At 45.1% G+C, this 14,840-nt stretch overlaps 1 protein-coding gene across 1 annotated transcript in view; it reads left to right on the forward strand.

Moving 5' to 3' along the window:
• The window catches only part of Il2ra (interleukin 2 receptor, alpha), a 36,635-nt gene extending 25,599 nt beyond the window's left edge, over positions 1–11,036 (forward strand). Inside the window, exons 3-8 of the mRNA XM_013009213.1 lie at positions 29–139; positions 2,928–3,143; positions 4,651–4,722; positions 5,084–5,155; positions 5,704–5,770; positions 9,611–11,036. Of these exons, the coding sequence (XP_012864667.1) occupies positions 29–139; positions 2,928–3,143; positions 4,651–4,722; positions 5,084–5,155; positions 5,704–5,770; positions 9,611–9,635 (563 nt within the window). The 3' untranslated portion in view covers positions 9,636–11,036. The remainder of the gene's footprint in view (positions 1–28; positions 140–2,927; positions 3,144–4,650; positions 4,723–5,083; positions 5,156–5,703; positions 5,771–9,610) is intronic.
• Positions 11,037–14,840: the final 3,804 nt, after the last annotated feature.

Genomic DNA, 14,840 nt, shown 5'->3' on the forward strand with positions numbered 1-14,840 from the left:
TTTGCTTCATTCCTCCCATATCCTCTAGCCAATCACGTCCCAAAAAAACAAGTTACACCTCAACCAGAAGAGCAGAAAGAAAGAAAAACTACAGAAACGCAAGCTCAGATGCAGTCCATGTACCACATGAACCTCAAAGGTAAGAGACACATCTGCATGATTGCTCTAGAGTTGGTTCCTGGAGCCACTTTTCCTTGCATGTATATAACACGGCCCTAAAGGAGGGAAGTCTTCCCTGCTATCTTCATCTACAACCACTTTATTCTTCTCTTCCCTGGATATCATGCAGCTGAGAGTCATGGCTCAGCACTATTTTACTATTTATTCAGTAGCGCAAGTCATTCTTGTAACAGCAAAAAGTCTATCCTCTCCTGGACAGAAGAAACATAGTTCTTGCCTTCAGGATATCCTCTGTTCTTCTCTTGAAGGCAAGACAATGAATTACAAAAGAAACATTTGATGTCAAGGTATTTTTTTTTTCTTTTTGGGTCCGGTCATGGCCCCTGAACTCTGGGCCTGGGCGCTGTCCCTCAGCTCTTCAGCTCAAGGCTAGCGCTCTACCACTTGAGCCACAGCGCCACTTCCGGCTTTTTTCTTTTTGCTTCTGTGGTGCTGAGGAATCGAACCCAGGGCCTCATGCATGCAAGGCAAGCGCTCTACCACTGAGCCACCTTCCCAGGCCTGTCAAGGTATTTTTTACAGGACAGAATCATAAAATGTGCAGTGCCCTTCTGGTGATTCTTTTTTTTTTTTTTAATTGTGGTTTTCTTTTTTCAGTAATGGAAGTTGAACTCAGATCCGCACACTTGCCAAGCAAGTGCTCTGCCAGTTGAGCCATGTCTCTCCTCCCACCCCCCAGTCCAGTTCATTTCCCATTGTTTGGTTTTCAGACAAGGATTTGCCCTTCTGCCTGGCCAGCCTCAGATAGAGATCTTCCCTCTTTCCCTTTCCTTCTTAGCCAGGTTAACTGATGGGAACCACCATACCTGGCTTGTGTTTGAGATTTGGGTCTCATTAACTTTTCCTGTAATGGCCTAACACTGTGATCTTTCTTTCTCCACCTTCCAAGTGTCTGGGATGATAGGTATGCTCCATCGTGCCTGGCCTATTCTGGGGATTCCTAAAAGTTCCAGACATATGGTTCCTAGCTAATGAGCAAGGAGAAAGCACAGTATGCCTGCCCACAGCTTTCCCAAATGAATAATCCTTAAGGTCTCAAGAATAAAGACAGCCCATGAATTTGAATTTTTGAGAGAACCAGTAGACTAAATAAGGCTCTGTGGCCTTATACTATTTCAATAACCTTACAAAGAATCATATTTTATCATATATACTCATAGTTGGGCTTTATAACTAATACATCAAGGAGCAGGATGTATTTCTTCAATTTACTGAAGAGCCTGAGACATAGAGAGGTTAAAAGATTTGGATACACTTACCTAATTGAACCAAAATGAGAACTGGATTTGATGATTGTTCCTTCTACCATATACTTATGTTAGATGACTTTGTATTTACTTGAAGCTCCTATTATCAGGGGTGAATAAGGCCCAATTGGGGGACATTTTGCAACATGGCCATTTTAATTCCTTTCCTCGGGGAATGCTATCTCTGGACACGTTTAATGTTTGTCTTGCTTTTCTTGTTCCACGTGACTCTCTGAACATTTGAAAGGTCTCACAGAGGCCCAAGTTTTATTGTCATTACTCAAGAGATGGCCAGCTGGTTCTGACTCAGACATTGGCAGGGTTTGTGAGCTCACATTTGAAAAAAGCAAACCCGATTCAAGCAAGTTCACACAACTGTGGGATTTATTGACTTGAAAAGAATGCTTTATTCTGAGACTCAAACACAAGTTCACATAGATGTGCAATATGACAGAAGATGGCTTAAGACAGGAACACACTCAGCTCCCGGCTGGGGTCATGTAGAGTGCTTTTTGAGGTTATTTTGGGCACGTGAGCTATGAGACGTCTAGAAAGTCAGAGCATACATGCAGTTTCACTGTCTGGTGTTAAAAAATGCCAAAAAAGTAGCTGGGGAATTTTTGAGATTCTGAACTAGACATGACCTCTGAAATCAAAGGTCAGTCAGGCTTGGGTTTAACATAGGATCCTTCAAAGGCTGGTCATGGTTTATGTAGGTCTAGCTTCAGGCATGGCTTGATCAGAGGTCATACACCAATTCTCTGAGATTCCCTCAGCTCTTGCTTTGAGGCTTGGCTTTTTCCTTGGTCCTTCCCCTCTGGTCCGTGAAGCCCACCAGCCGTCACTCAAGAATGTGCTCCCTTAGGTGCCCAAGAGAAATCCAAGGTGGTCTTCAGATTGTATTCCAGGAGGACCTCATCATCTTCTAGAAGTTGGCTCACAATTAGTCAGGATTGAATAGCTCATTAACCTGTGCTCTGGTACATATCTGCTCTCCACTTAAATTCTCTCCACCTTTGCCTTCATATGTCTTTCTTACTCAAACATGTAACCTGTACAAGAGTGACTAGGTCTCTCTGTGTCTCTCTACAGTGCCTAACAAGGGTCCTGATGTGGGTATTCTCAATTCCTGTTGGTTGAATGAAAGAAATGGAACAAATAAAAGAATAGGAACCAGCCAGGTGCTGGTGGCTCATACCTGTAATCCTAGCTACTCAGGAGGCTGAGATCTGAGGCTTGAGGTTCAAAGCCAGCCTGGTCCATAAGACTCTTATCTCTAATTAACCGCTTGAAAACCAGAAGTGGCACTGTGGATCACAGTGGTAGAGTGCTAGCCTTGAGAGCTAAAAAGCTCAGGGACAGTGCCCAGACCCTGAGTTCAAGTCCCACAACTGACGAAAAAACATAGAAGCACCAAGGTCCAATCTCACAAAGGGCAAGCCAGAGTCACTCGCCATGTTTTCTCCAACTTTCCTTCCAAATTTTCTTTCCCTTTTCCAGATTACTGCGTGGAGCCACCTCGTTGGAAACATGAAGGTCAAAAGAGAATTTATCATTTCGTGGTAGGGCAGACAGTTCACTACCAGTGCATCGAGGGATACAAAGCCCTCCAGAGAAGCCCTGCCACCAGCATTTGCAAAATGATCTGTGGAAAGACAAGGTGGAGCCAGCCGCAGCTCACGTGCATAAATGAAAGCCAGCAGCATCCATTCCCAGGTAGGCAGCTTCCTTCTCTCCATCTGGCCTACCAAGGCAGCATTCCCAGCCTCCTTGTGACCTTGAACAAGACATGTGATCCCTAACACCTCTGTTTTTGTTGTTTTCTTTCTTATTCTAAAGAAATGGATCAGGTCAACTCTAAGGTCTCCTTTCCCTGAGCCAGCTCTGTGGGGATAAATAGAAATGGAAGAGGAGCACCTGGGATGAGGTAGCACAGTGATAAGGTCACCTCTTGTCTAGCTGATCTTGAAATCCCACCACGTCCACCAAGTTAACAAGATTTCCCCTCGTTTGAAAGCCAATATCCAGGCTCTCATCGTACTACATCTTCCTTTTCCTGGTGCCTACTCTAAATCCATCATTTATTCAGTGCTCTGTCCATCACCACGTTCCTGTGCTATGCAGGCCCCCACCTGAGCTGTGATAATAGTGCGCAAGGGTGTGCGTGTGCATGCACACCTGCCTCTGCCCACTTCTACCATCTTCGTCCTGAAATCTCACTGTTGCTGAAATCGGGAGCCATTCACATCCACCCCTGACTTGTTGTTTTTCCTTTTGTTCTTTGCTTACTCCTATGTCTCAGGACTCATGATCCTCCAGTATCATCTGAGGGTGCCATTCTTCCCACAGCCTGCCTGCCTCCAGTGAGCCTCCTTGATGATTAGGACAGGCCTCTGTGTGTGTGTGTGTGTGTGTGTGTGTGTGTGTGTGTGTGTGTGTGTGTGTGCTGGTTCAAACTGAGAGCCTGGGTATTGTCCTTAGCTTTTTTTCATTCAAGACTGGTGCTCTACCATTTGAGTCACATGCCCACGTTCAGCTTTTTGTTGTTGAATTGAAAATAAGAGTCTCATGGACTTTCCTGCCTGGGCTGGCTTTGAACTGTCATCCTCAGATCTCAGCCTCCTGATTAAGTAGAATGACAACTGTGAGCCTCTGGCACTGGGTTCAACTGCTTCCTTTGTAAGATACTCAGGTGTCTGGATCTTGGGTCAGTAATGACAGACAGAAAGAACGGAGGGCCTGTGAAAGGTCCTTGGTATATTTCCACTTTGTTTGATGCCTCACCAGTGTGAGTGTGTGTGTGCGTGTGCACGCACACTCGTGCACATGTTCTTATGATCCATTTCCTTTTGTCTTTTTCTTTCTTTTGTTGTGAGATCTGGACTTGAAGTCAGTACCTGGCGCTTTACACATTGGCTGGTGCTCTACCAATTGAACCAGGCCACCAAACCCTGTGACCCATTTCCTAGTCAAGTTGGAAGCCGAGGCTGAATGAGGCTCACGGGGAGGAAAGGGTTGCTTAGGACTCCCCAGACACCTGTGCTCAGGGCTGGTATTCCCTCGTGCCGGCTCTACTTATGCCATTACACTGCTCCCCAGTGCCCTCGAGAAGCCCCCAGACCACAGCCATATCTCTGCCTGTGAGGAAGGCAGCTCAGGCAGGGAGCAGGAGTCTTCTCAGCCCCCATCCTGGGCTCCACCAGCGCTCTCGCTCTCTCCCCAGGCGAAGAAGCCCCGCAGCTGAGCACAGATGCTCTTCTGGAGACTGAGCCCTCCTGCCTCCTCACCACCACAGGTACTGAGGGAGAGCCCCCGAAGACAGATGCTGCCATTACAGACGCATCAGGAAAGGATGGACAGTGTCTGTCACCAGGCCCTGTGCCTCCTTCTCCCTGGAGCCGGGACCTGGCCTCCACCACCCTAGGCCTTAAAACAAGTGTGGGAAAGAGGACTCCCAAGATGCAGATGGAGGCCTGCGGGCAGAGGGGTGAAGCGCTCAAACTCTGCCTCCCTCCCTCCACATCCCTTCTCCAGCCCTGAGCATCTGATCCATCCAGAAGCCCTGCTTGCTCCCTCCAGCCTCAAGCACCCCAGACTTGGCATAAACTAAGCACCCTCCAACCTCCTCCCTCTCTCTCTCTCTCCGCCCCCTCCAGATCCCCAATCACCTACAGAAGCAGCGAGGACCGTGGAGACGTTCATATTAACAATGGAGTATCAGGTGGCAGGTAGGTAGGATGGTTTTCTAGGTACACAACAGATCCACCAGGCCAAGGCTTGGTTGGAAGGTTTAAATGCCACCCTCCTCACCCTTTTACGCTAACAAGACTAAAACACAGAATCCAGATGCTGACATTCCTGAAGAGCAACAGTGTGCCCAGAGTGAAGTCTCTCATACCAGCCAGCTCAGTTTCTGGTAGCTAGGATTCTAAGTGGGAGCTGCCGACACCTAAATAAGTGTCAGGATTTCTTGCACCACACACCGATCTCACGGGCAGCCTCCTTAATGAGGCCTGGCCTCTGAGACTTTCTCAATCACTCGCTGCACACTTGCTACCCCAAGAACAAGCAGAGGCCCCTTTTTCTACATGTGTTCCTTTATGCCACCCAGCCCCCTGTCCTGGCTTTGTGGGGGACTAAAGGAACACACACCACAGTGCTCGCTTCCTCGAGAGGCCCCGCCTCACCTGGAGGACTTTCTTACCTGTCCTTTGGCTGGGGCTTCTGCCGCCCTGTCCAGCCCCATGCATATATCAACCCTCTTCTCTGTTGGCAGTGGCTGCCTGCGTCTTCCTGCTGATCGGTGTCCTCCTTCTCAGCGGCCTCACCTGGCAGCGGAGATGGTGAGTACAACACTGTCAAGGACTAAACACACAACCAAGTAGGTGCAGCCCCCCCCCCCCGCTTGTCTGGTCTCTGGCACAGCAGCATGTGGCCTAGTTTGCCCAACAGTGGTAAGAATTAACTAAGTGACTAGTGAGAATGGCAAGTTATCAAGAAATCAAACAGCAGCAGATGCTGCTGAGGATGTGGGGACGGAAGCTTTATTCACTGGCGTGGGGAGGTAAATTAGTGTAGCCATTCTGGAAATCCGTATGGAGGGTCCTCCAAAAGCTTAAACTAGAGCTAGCATGCGATTCTGCTATCCTGCTCTTGTGATCTATCTGAAGAACATCAAGTCAGCATACTCTAGAGATACCTGCAGAGCCACATATATTGTGGGATATAATTTATAATAGCCAAGTCATGGAATTACCTTAGATGCCAATCACCAGAGGAGTGGGTGAAGAAAATGTGGTACACATGCAAAATGGAGTCCAATTCTGTCACAAAGAATGAGATGATGTCATTTTCAGGGAAATGGATGAATTAGAGATCATGTTAGTGGGATAAGCTAGTCAGAAATACAATCACAGCATTTTCTTTTTTATGTAGAATCTAGATTTTAAAAAAAGACATGGGGCTGAGAGGGTGGTTCAGCAGTAGAGTGCTTGCCTTGCGTGCATAAGGTCCTGGGTTCAATTTCTCAGCACCACATAAACAGAAAAAGCCAGAAGTGGTGCTGTGGCTCAAGTGGTAGAGTGCTAGCCTTGAGCTGAAGAGCTGAGGGACAGCGCCCAGGCCCAGAATTCAGGCCCAACAACTGACAAAAAAAAAGAGAGAGAGAGAGATGAAAGCAAAATGGAGTCCATTGAGAGTAGAGCAATAGCAGGAGGAGGGCAAGAGAAGGGAATGGGATAAGCATGATTAGAATGCATAACATGCAAGTATGAAAATGTCATAATGAACTGTACTGTACTGTAATACTAATGATAAGAATAAAGGTAAAGGGGTTTTGAGAAAAGCCACTTTCTCTTCTCTTTTAGAGAACAGACTGTGAGATGTACCCTGACCTTCCTTTCACTATCCACAACGCCCCTCACCTGGCCAGAGCAGGCTCTAATACAAACTCCCCAGAAAGATCCTGAGAAGATACAGGTCCACCCTGAACCCCCAAAGCTGTGAGATCCTTTAGCTAGCACAGGCAGAGATAAATGAAGCAGATTTCTCTCAATCTTATATTGGTCATCTGGCCCACAATATACTCTGGACTTTTTCTCATGAGGATTAAAAAGTTCTAATTGTTTCTCTGCAAAAACAAGAAGCCTTCCAAGGCTGTTGAATTCCAATTTGTTATTTATATTAGACCTACGTTATATTCAAATTTATTATTTATATTAGACCTGGCAGTCTACCAACTTAAGTCCCCCTCCTTCCCACCCCCCCCAGGGGTAACCAGGGAATGTCTGTAAAGTGTCCAACACATTGAAGGTACTTAATTAACACTACACCTTTTCCTTCCTCAAGCTGAGAGCCTGGTGATGACCTGGTGGCTTAAAAGCCAAATCCTTCAGACCCAGAAGACAAGGCAATTTGGGGAGAGTAATGGTTCTGCTTGCGCTGGGAAGTGAGAACCATTTAAAACTGTTTAGGTTCTCACAAGGCCTCCCAGCATTAACTCCAACATAAACTTCTATATGATCTCCTCCTACCCCTACCCCTAGGTGCTGGTCTCCAGTATGCTATTTCCTAAAGTAGAACTTCATCTGCTGGTGCCCTCTGGTGGCCAAACCCAAATCCTACATCTGAGTTATTCATCTATTTAAGCCAGAGGTTTTAGGGTCTTTTTTGTTTGTTTGTATTTTTGGTTTATTTGTAGTTTTAGAGCAATTGCTAGGAGCTAGGAATGTCCTATATCAAGCTCACACACAGGTTAAATTTCCTGGAATTTAGTGAACTAGTTTTGGGTGGATTTTTTTTTGCTTTTTTATTTTTATTTTTTTGCCTTTTTTGTGTGTGTGGTTGGACTCAGGAGCTTTGAGCAAGTGCAGCAAATGCTCTACCACTGAACTACACTCCACCTCTGTGAACTGGCTTTTAAACAGCCATTCTTAGACAAGTGTATAAACTAGTACCTAATAGATTATACGAAGAACAAAGGTGATGAAGTCTCAAGAACCAAGTCACTGCCTAATTATTGTACTCCCTTTGACAATCAACTTAGTTTTCCTGGCTACTTGCCTCTCCTGCTCCCTGGGAGACAGAGATGGCGCATGCTAGTGAGCTCCTGTGCTCACAGTAACTCACCACTAGTAGCTGGACACTAGGCATGCGAGGGAGATTCACACAATGGAAATAAGCAACCATGTTCACAGAGCTAGCTGTTAAAATAGTCCCAGCACACTTCTGATTGGATCTTTAGCCTGTGGAGTTCTGAGAAAAGGCCCAAAGTAACCCAATAGGCCGGTAAGCTAAGTTAGGGCTGGGAAAACTTTAAAACTGTACTGACTAGTAGAGTTCCCACTAGCCAACAAAATACAAAAGATTTGCATCGTGCAAGAATTCTAGAGGACACAATTTGGCTAGAAACTCAGTTTCAACTCAGGCAAATCACTTTGCACAGTTAATTACTACTGTCATTCCTGTTCATTAGCTATTATTCTCCATACTGTTTTTTTTTAAACAAACAACTAATTCTAGAACATTTCCTAGGTATTGGGCACTATGCCAGAAACCAAAAATAAACACAGTCTGCTCTTAAGAGCCTGCACTAGTGTGGCTAGGACAAGAAAAGAATATTGACTTGAAATACTTTAAATTCTAAAAGTAGAGGTACAATCAGAGCAAAAAAAAAAGAGGAGACTTTTAATCTACAGGGGTCTCCAAAAGGGCTTTTAGAGCTGATGTTGCCTGAAATGCGTATGGCCAGATAAAGAAGGGCAGGAGATGTCTTCAACGCAGAGGGAGCACAAGGAAAGGCAGGAAGGTAGGAAATGCATGAGAATGTGTCTGGGAGAAAACAAGTTGTCCTGAGTAACTGGGCTGTAAAGCCAACAGAGAAGCATTAATGATGCTATGATTTACAGACAGACAGACATGAACTAAGAGAAGATGGGCTGAGTTTAGACGTCACCCTGAAGGATCAACAGAGAACCACAGAATGCTTACCCAGGAGGCCAGCAGTTACAGTGGCCTTCTGAATAGCCTACCATGCAAAGACAAGGTTAAGAGTAGGCAGGGCTGCGTGATGGGTGGTTTGATTATTGGAAACAAGGAATTCTTAGATTGCTTAAGTTGAAAAGGAGGAAAAGAATCCAGCACAAAGGGGACCACATTCACAGGAGATGCTGGTCCAGTGGAAGAAAGGATTCAGAAGTGTGATGGGTCAGAGTGGACCTCCAGGTTCCAGAGTGTGTGGTGGTGGGACCCTGTAACCACCAGGTCTTAGAATGAAATGTAAAGTGAGGGTCTCAAGTCACGTGTCCCATAGGAGTTGGCCGAAAGTCACCGCCCATCCTAGCATCCATTTTCTCATACCCACACAGCCTCCACATCTGTACGGGCCAGCCTGGAGCTAACTAGGAAGTGGAGGGCTTCCTGAATTTTTTTTCAGACCCACTTGGTGAAACACTGAATTATCACCGTTCAAGAACCACAGAACAGAAGCTAAGATTGGGCAGCCACGTTGGGTGGGGCCCCTGGAGGGACGGAGAGGCCCTGAGGTCAGGCTGTCAGAGGTTAGAATGGGATTGGTATCCCAGGATAGAATTTAAGGTTAGCAGCTCAGTTGGTTTGGGGTAGGAAGCACATTCTTCTTGGTCTGTGGCTATGCTGTGGTTAAGACTGAATTCTGTTACTTTCAGGAAGAAGAATAGAAGAGCAATCTAGAAAAACAAGAGTGATACAAAGTCAAGGACAGCCAAGAGAAGTCATGAAATAAAAGCAAAATGGAGGAAATTAAACACTCACCTAACAGATGTTTGATATCTATAGATAGATAAATAGAGGAAAACTAAAATGGTATGAAATTCTGCCCATGCAATCTATAATACAATGAAAAATGTCTTTCTATTGATTTTATCCTAACTTTGTAGTTTGAAAATCCCAAGTAAAGTTCAGCACTAATGTATATAGTCATTCTGCTTTCCTCCCCTCCCCTAGTTACCCCTCCACTCTCTTCTCTCTTCTTCTGTCCCTTCTCTACTCTCTTCCATCCCCACCCCCCATGACCATGTAGATCTTTTCCCAGGTTGGTTAGCCAACTCACTGCTTACAGAACATAATTAAAAGATGTTGGGTTGGTAAATAGGAATTTTTATGTCCTTAGTTCATTTCTATTTTCCATTGAGGCTTTCAGATTTTTAAAAAAATTATTGTTATTATAAAGATGATGTACAGAGGGGTTACAGTTACATAAGGTACCTCCTTCCTTCATGCCCTAGTTTCAGATTTCTAAAATCCAAAAGTTGTGGCAGAAGAAATGTTGGGCAACAACAGAGTAGATGTCACTTCCAAGCCCTTGGAAGTGTACAGCTTTGTCATTTGAAAACATTTGAAATAGAGTGAATGTCAGGAACTAAAAGACAAACGAGGTCCCAGGTAATGAATTATACTATCAAAATGTGTCCCCTATCCAGAAGTTTGTTACAGCTGAATATGGTAACCTGGCACCCTGGAGGCTGAGGCAGGAAGAGATCAAGTTCAAGGCCAGATTAGGCTACATAGGGAGACCTTGTCTCAAAGAAAAGACACACAACAACAACAAAGAAGAGTCTGTGTCCTTAGTATCGCTATAAATTATTCTCTGAATTGCCCTGCATGAATTCTATGTTCAGAACTAGAAAAACGGATAGACACAGTTCCCAATATGTACCATAAGCCAATGAAGAGGGCTTGATCGTTTCCACGTTTATGGCAGAAGAAGGAAAGGAAGGGAGAGATTATACTGACAAAGTTCCACCATGGAAAAGATACCCCAGTGATTCACAGACGTTTCCCCAAAGTTCGGCCAGCCAGACTCACCTGGAGGCCTGTGAAAGTGGAGATGACTGGGTGTATTTCAGCCTCTGCATCAGCACACCTGGGCTTACATACCTGGCAAGGTCCCAGGTGATGCTGTGCTTGCTCTTCTGTACACACCACCCTCTTCTACTAAATCTTCTACCAAACAGAAAACAAATCAGCTGCAGGTACTCAAGTCCCAGCCAAAGTTCTTCAATCTCTTGTGTAAGATATTTCCTCTTCGTTATGTTGAGTCAGATATTCAAGTTTAAAAAAAAGTTCAAGCTTCAAAAAAAGTCAGAAGATTTAGGGAATAACAAAACGTTGAAGCTATAATTTTCATCTCTGAAAAAGGTAGAAAAATAATGATTGTATTTTTGAAAGGTCTAGACACAGATGAAAGAACCATTTTGTGTCCTTTCTACAATTAACCAAGTACAAGGCAATCTTTCCTGTCTATCTTTCCCCTTCCCCAAGTATGTTTTCTGGGCAACCAAAGTGGAAAGATATATAAGATACAGTTTTCTAAAAGATTCATACTTGAGCAAAATTGAACTGAACTGCCATTGCTTATTGGACGAAAGAGTGGAATAAGATACCAAATTTTATTCTTGATAATACTAAGCTGTTGTTTACTTATATTTCTTTCCTAACTACATGATGACATTTTCCTGAAGTTACATGATATGGGATGACGTTGGTTTTCAACTGTTAATATGAATAAATCAAAGAATAAGTGATAATATAAAAATGTTGGGTTTAGGGGCTGGGAGTGTGGCTCAGTGGCAGAGTGCTTGTCTTGCATGCCTGAGGCCCTGGGTTCGATTCCTCAGCACCACAGAAGCAAAAAGAAAAAAGCCGGAAGTGGCGCTGTGGCTCAAGTGGTAGAGCGCTAGCCTTGAGCTGAAGAGCTGAGGGACAGCGCCCAGGCCCAGAGTTCAGGCCCCATGACCAGACCCCCCCCAAAAAAAATAGACACCAAACTATATAACTGTTCCTTGAAACTGCTCACAGATGGATCTATGCAGATGAAATGACTACATGTTCATCTGCTGGGTTCAAGAACATGCTACCAGCTATGAGATGGGAAGTCAGGGGGGAGTAAGAGACAGCTAGCACAATGTGCCTTGCTGCCCATCTTCACCCTTGACTTTCCTTGCTGTGAAAGACATGGGAAAGTGGAGAGCAAGGTCCACTGAAGCCTCAACTTGCTCACTGCTTTGTGAGCAATGCAGGAAAAGTAGGTTCGGATACACAGAACATCCGTGAACTAGGGTATCTAGGAACCTGGAGGGTTCATCTACATTTTGGGAGCTGCAGCAATTAATATAAGTCCTCAAAATGAAAAGTCAGAAAAGCAAGAGAGAGAGACAGAGACAGAGGCAGAGGCAGAGACAGAGACAGGGAGAGGGAGAGAGGGAGAGATAGAGACAGAGAGACAGAGAGACAGAGAGACAGAGACAGAGACAGGGAGAGGGAGAGAGGGAGAGAGAGAGAAAGAGAGAGAGAGAGAGAGAGAGAGAGAGGAGAGCTGGAGCCAGCTCTGAGTGCATGTAGTCTGGTCAGGATCCAGATGTTTCTCAGCTGTCCAAGCAGCGAGGAGGGAGTGGTAGCTGAGCACAGGAGTAGGCACATCACCCATTACCAGGAAAAGAAACCTGGGCTTCTACCCAAAGGAAACTGGGGTCAGAATGTCAGGTAGCCATTGACGGGAATCGGCTTTGTTTTGCTCCATCGCTTGGCCTACTGATGACTCTCCCCGACCCAGGGACCTTTCTGAAATTCTCTATCCCAGAATCCTAAACTACACGTGAAGGCCCCCTTCCCCCTCCCCTCCCCCCTCCTCCCTCAGGGGTCACGCCCCTGAGTTCCTCCATTTCAGGCCATTACCATGGACTCTCAAGGCTCATTCTGGAAACTCCTTGCAACTCTCCAGCTACCTTCGGCCCTGCTCCCACCTAGGACCTACTTAGGTCTCTGCCCCTGTAATGCCTGTGTCTCCTGACTCTCCTCCGGGCACCATGGTGGCCCTCTTCAGCTTTCCATTAATACTGATCTGGTCTGTTGAGTTTGCTTTCTGCTCTTTCTTTATTCTAATACCGTCATGACTCCGTTTCCTAAAGACATCTATGCCAGGAATTGGATGGCTGCCCGTGAATCTGCACACTGCTACCTGCTGGGGTCTGTAACCCGGAATCCTCAGTACCTAGGCCTAGCTGGAAAGGGAGAGGGTGGGAGACTGCCAACTCCCGAGTGTCACCAGTCATAACCATCTCCACTGCTACACCCTAGAGCCCCTGGAGGTCTAAACCCTATCAGCAAGTACCCAATGAAAAGAGCACTTAGGGAGAATGTTAAACCACATTCTCATTGAGTTAAAAATTGGCCCGGGACATTTCTCAACCGGAGGGATGGGGCAGGGAGGGAATAAATAAGGTTCAGTTGAGAGCATCAAGTAAACTAGAGGAAAGTAAGAGCTATTACTACAAAATAAATGTCTAAGACTAGGTTCCGAAGGGCAAGTATCTGTCCCCACTTCCTCGAAGACTCACCTAGCTTTTGTTTTTCTCTCCCTAGCACCTACTATGTGTGTGAATAGATGAGGACAGGAGCACTGGAGTACAACTAGAATGACTAAGACACTTAGAATCACTCAAGACCCCATCCCTAACCCTGCTGCTTCCAATTGCCTTCTTCTAACTCTTCTAACTCTCAGAGCACCAGAGACATTTGGTGCAAACAGAGTCACTGCTCGGGCACTTCTGCAGCCTGCCACCACACATACCACAACCTTAGCTGGTGCAAAAGGTTATCCAACAGAGCCTGGGGCTCAGCCGGCAGGAGCAATTTGAGGGCATCCTCTGCACCCCACTAACACACATGTTTCTGGACACAGAAAACCCTGGGCCAAGTTGAGTCTAGCAGCCATCTGTTATCTCATAATAGGGAAATGCCAGCAGAGCTCTGCTGTAAACAGCCCTTTCTGGTCCAACCTGTTTGGACTTTAGAGAGAAAATGACTCAATATTCTCCTAACACCACCACCACCAGTAAAATGCAAAATGGCAAAGACAAAGAATCTCCAGGAAGGAAGAAATACTCATTTGTCTTGTTTTCTCTTGCTCTGTATTTGTTTTGTTGTGTTACTCCTCACAATTCATTCTTAAATCTTCACACGGATGTTACTTGTCATTCCTAGCTTGCTTCTCCTCTCCTTTTCCTTTCCCCATCATCCTTTTTACGACATAATTTTTAATATTTTTACCTATAATAATTTTTAAGTTCTTAGTGTATCCTGCAAGTACCATAGCTCCTTTGTCTTAAAACTTATTGGGGGTGTAAGTGATATTTCCAAATTTACAACTCTTCCTAAAGATATTAAAATGTTTGAAATGCCAAAGAATTTAAAAGTCTAGTTTTAAAAATGGATCCATGAAGCTGGGCACCAATGGCGCATGCCTGTAATCATAGCTATTCAGGAGGCTGAGATTTTTTGAAGATCAAAGTTCAAAGCCAGCACAGGCAAGAGATCATGAGACTCTACCAAAAAGCTGGAAGTACAGCTATGGGTCAAGTGGTAAAACACTAGCCTTGAGCGCAAAAGCTCAGGGCCAATGCCCCGGCCCTGAGTTCAAATCCCAGGACTGGCATACAAAAAAAAAAACAAGATTAATGACCCACTTCAAGAAGGTTAAATGAAGGAATTCAATTCAATACCTGGTTGAGAAGTTGAGATTCTGGGGGTGGGGGGAAACAAACAGAAATCATGAAAATAGCAAACTCAATAAATCAAACTCAGTGAAAAGCATCACCAATAGATGAGAAAATTACCATGGATTGAAGACTAGTCAAGGAATAAACTAGAACTCTCAATTGTGGGTCCTGATACAATCCCAAAAAGGCTAAGAGAAGACTGGTTCAAGTGTGTATCTGGCAAGTATGAGACTCTGAATTCAAACCTCAGTACCAGAGACAGACAGACAGACAGACGGAGGGAAGGTGGGAGGAAGGAAAAGTGTGAGAACATCATTGTATTACTCACCACAGCAAAGGCAAAATAATAATTTCAGATTCTGTTTGATCTTAGTAAGTA

The sequence above is a fragment of the Dipodomys ordii genome, unplaced genomic scaffold, assembly GCF_000151885.1.
Source record: "Dipodomys ordii isolate 6190 unplaced genomic scaffold, Dord_2.0 Scaffold9, whole genome shotgun sequence".
Lineage (NCBI taxonomy): Eukaryota > Metazoa > Chordata > Mammalia > Rodentia > Heteromyidae > Dipodomys > Dipodomys ordii.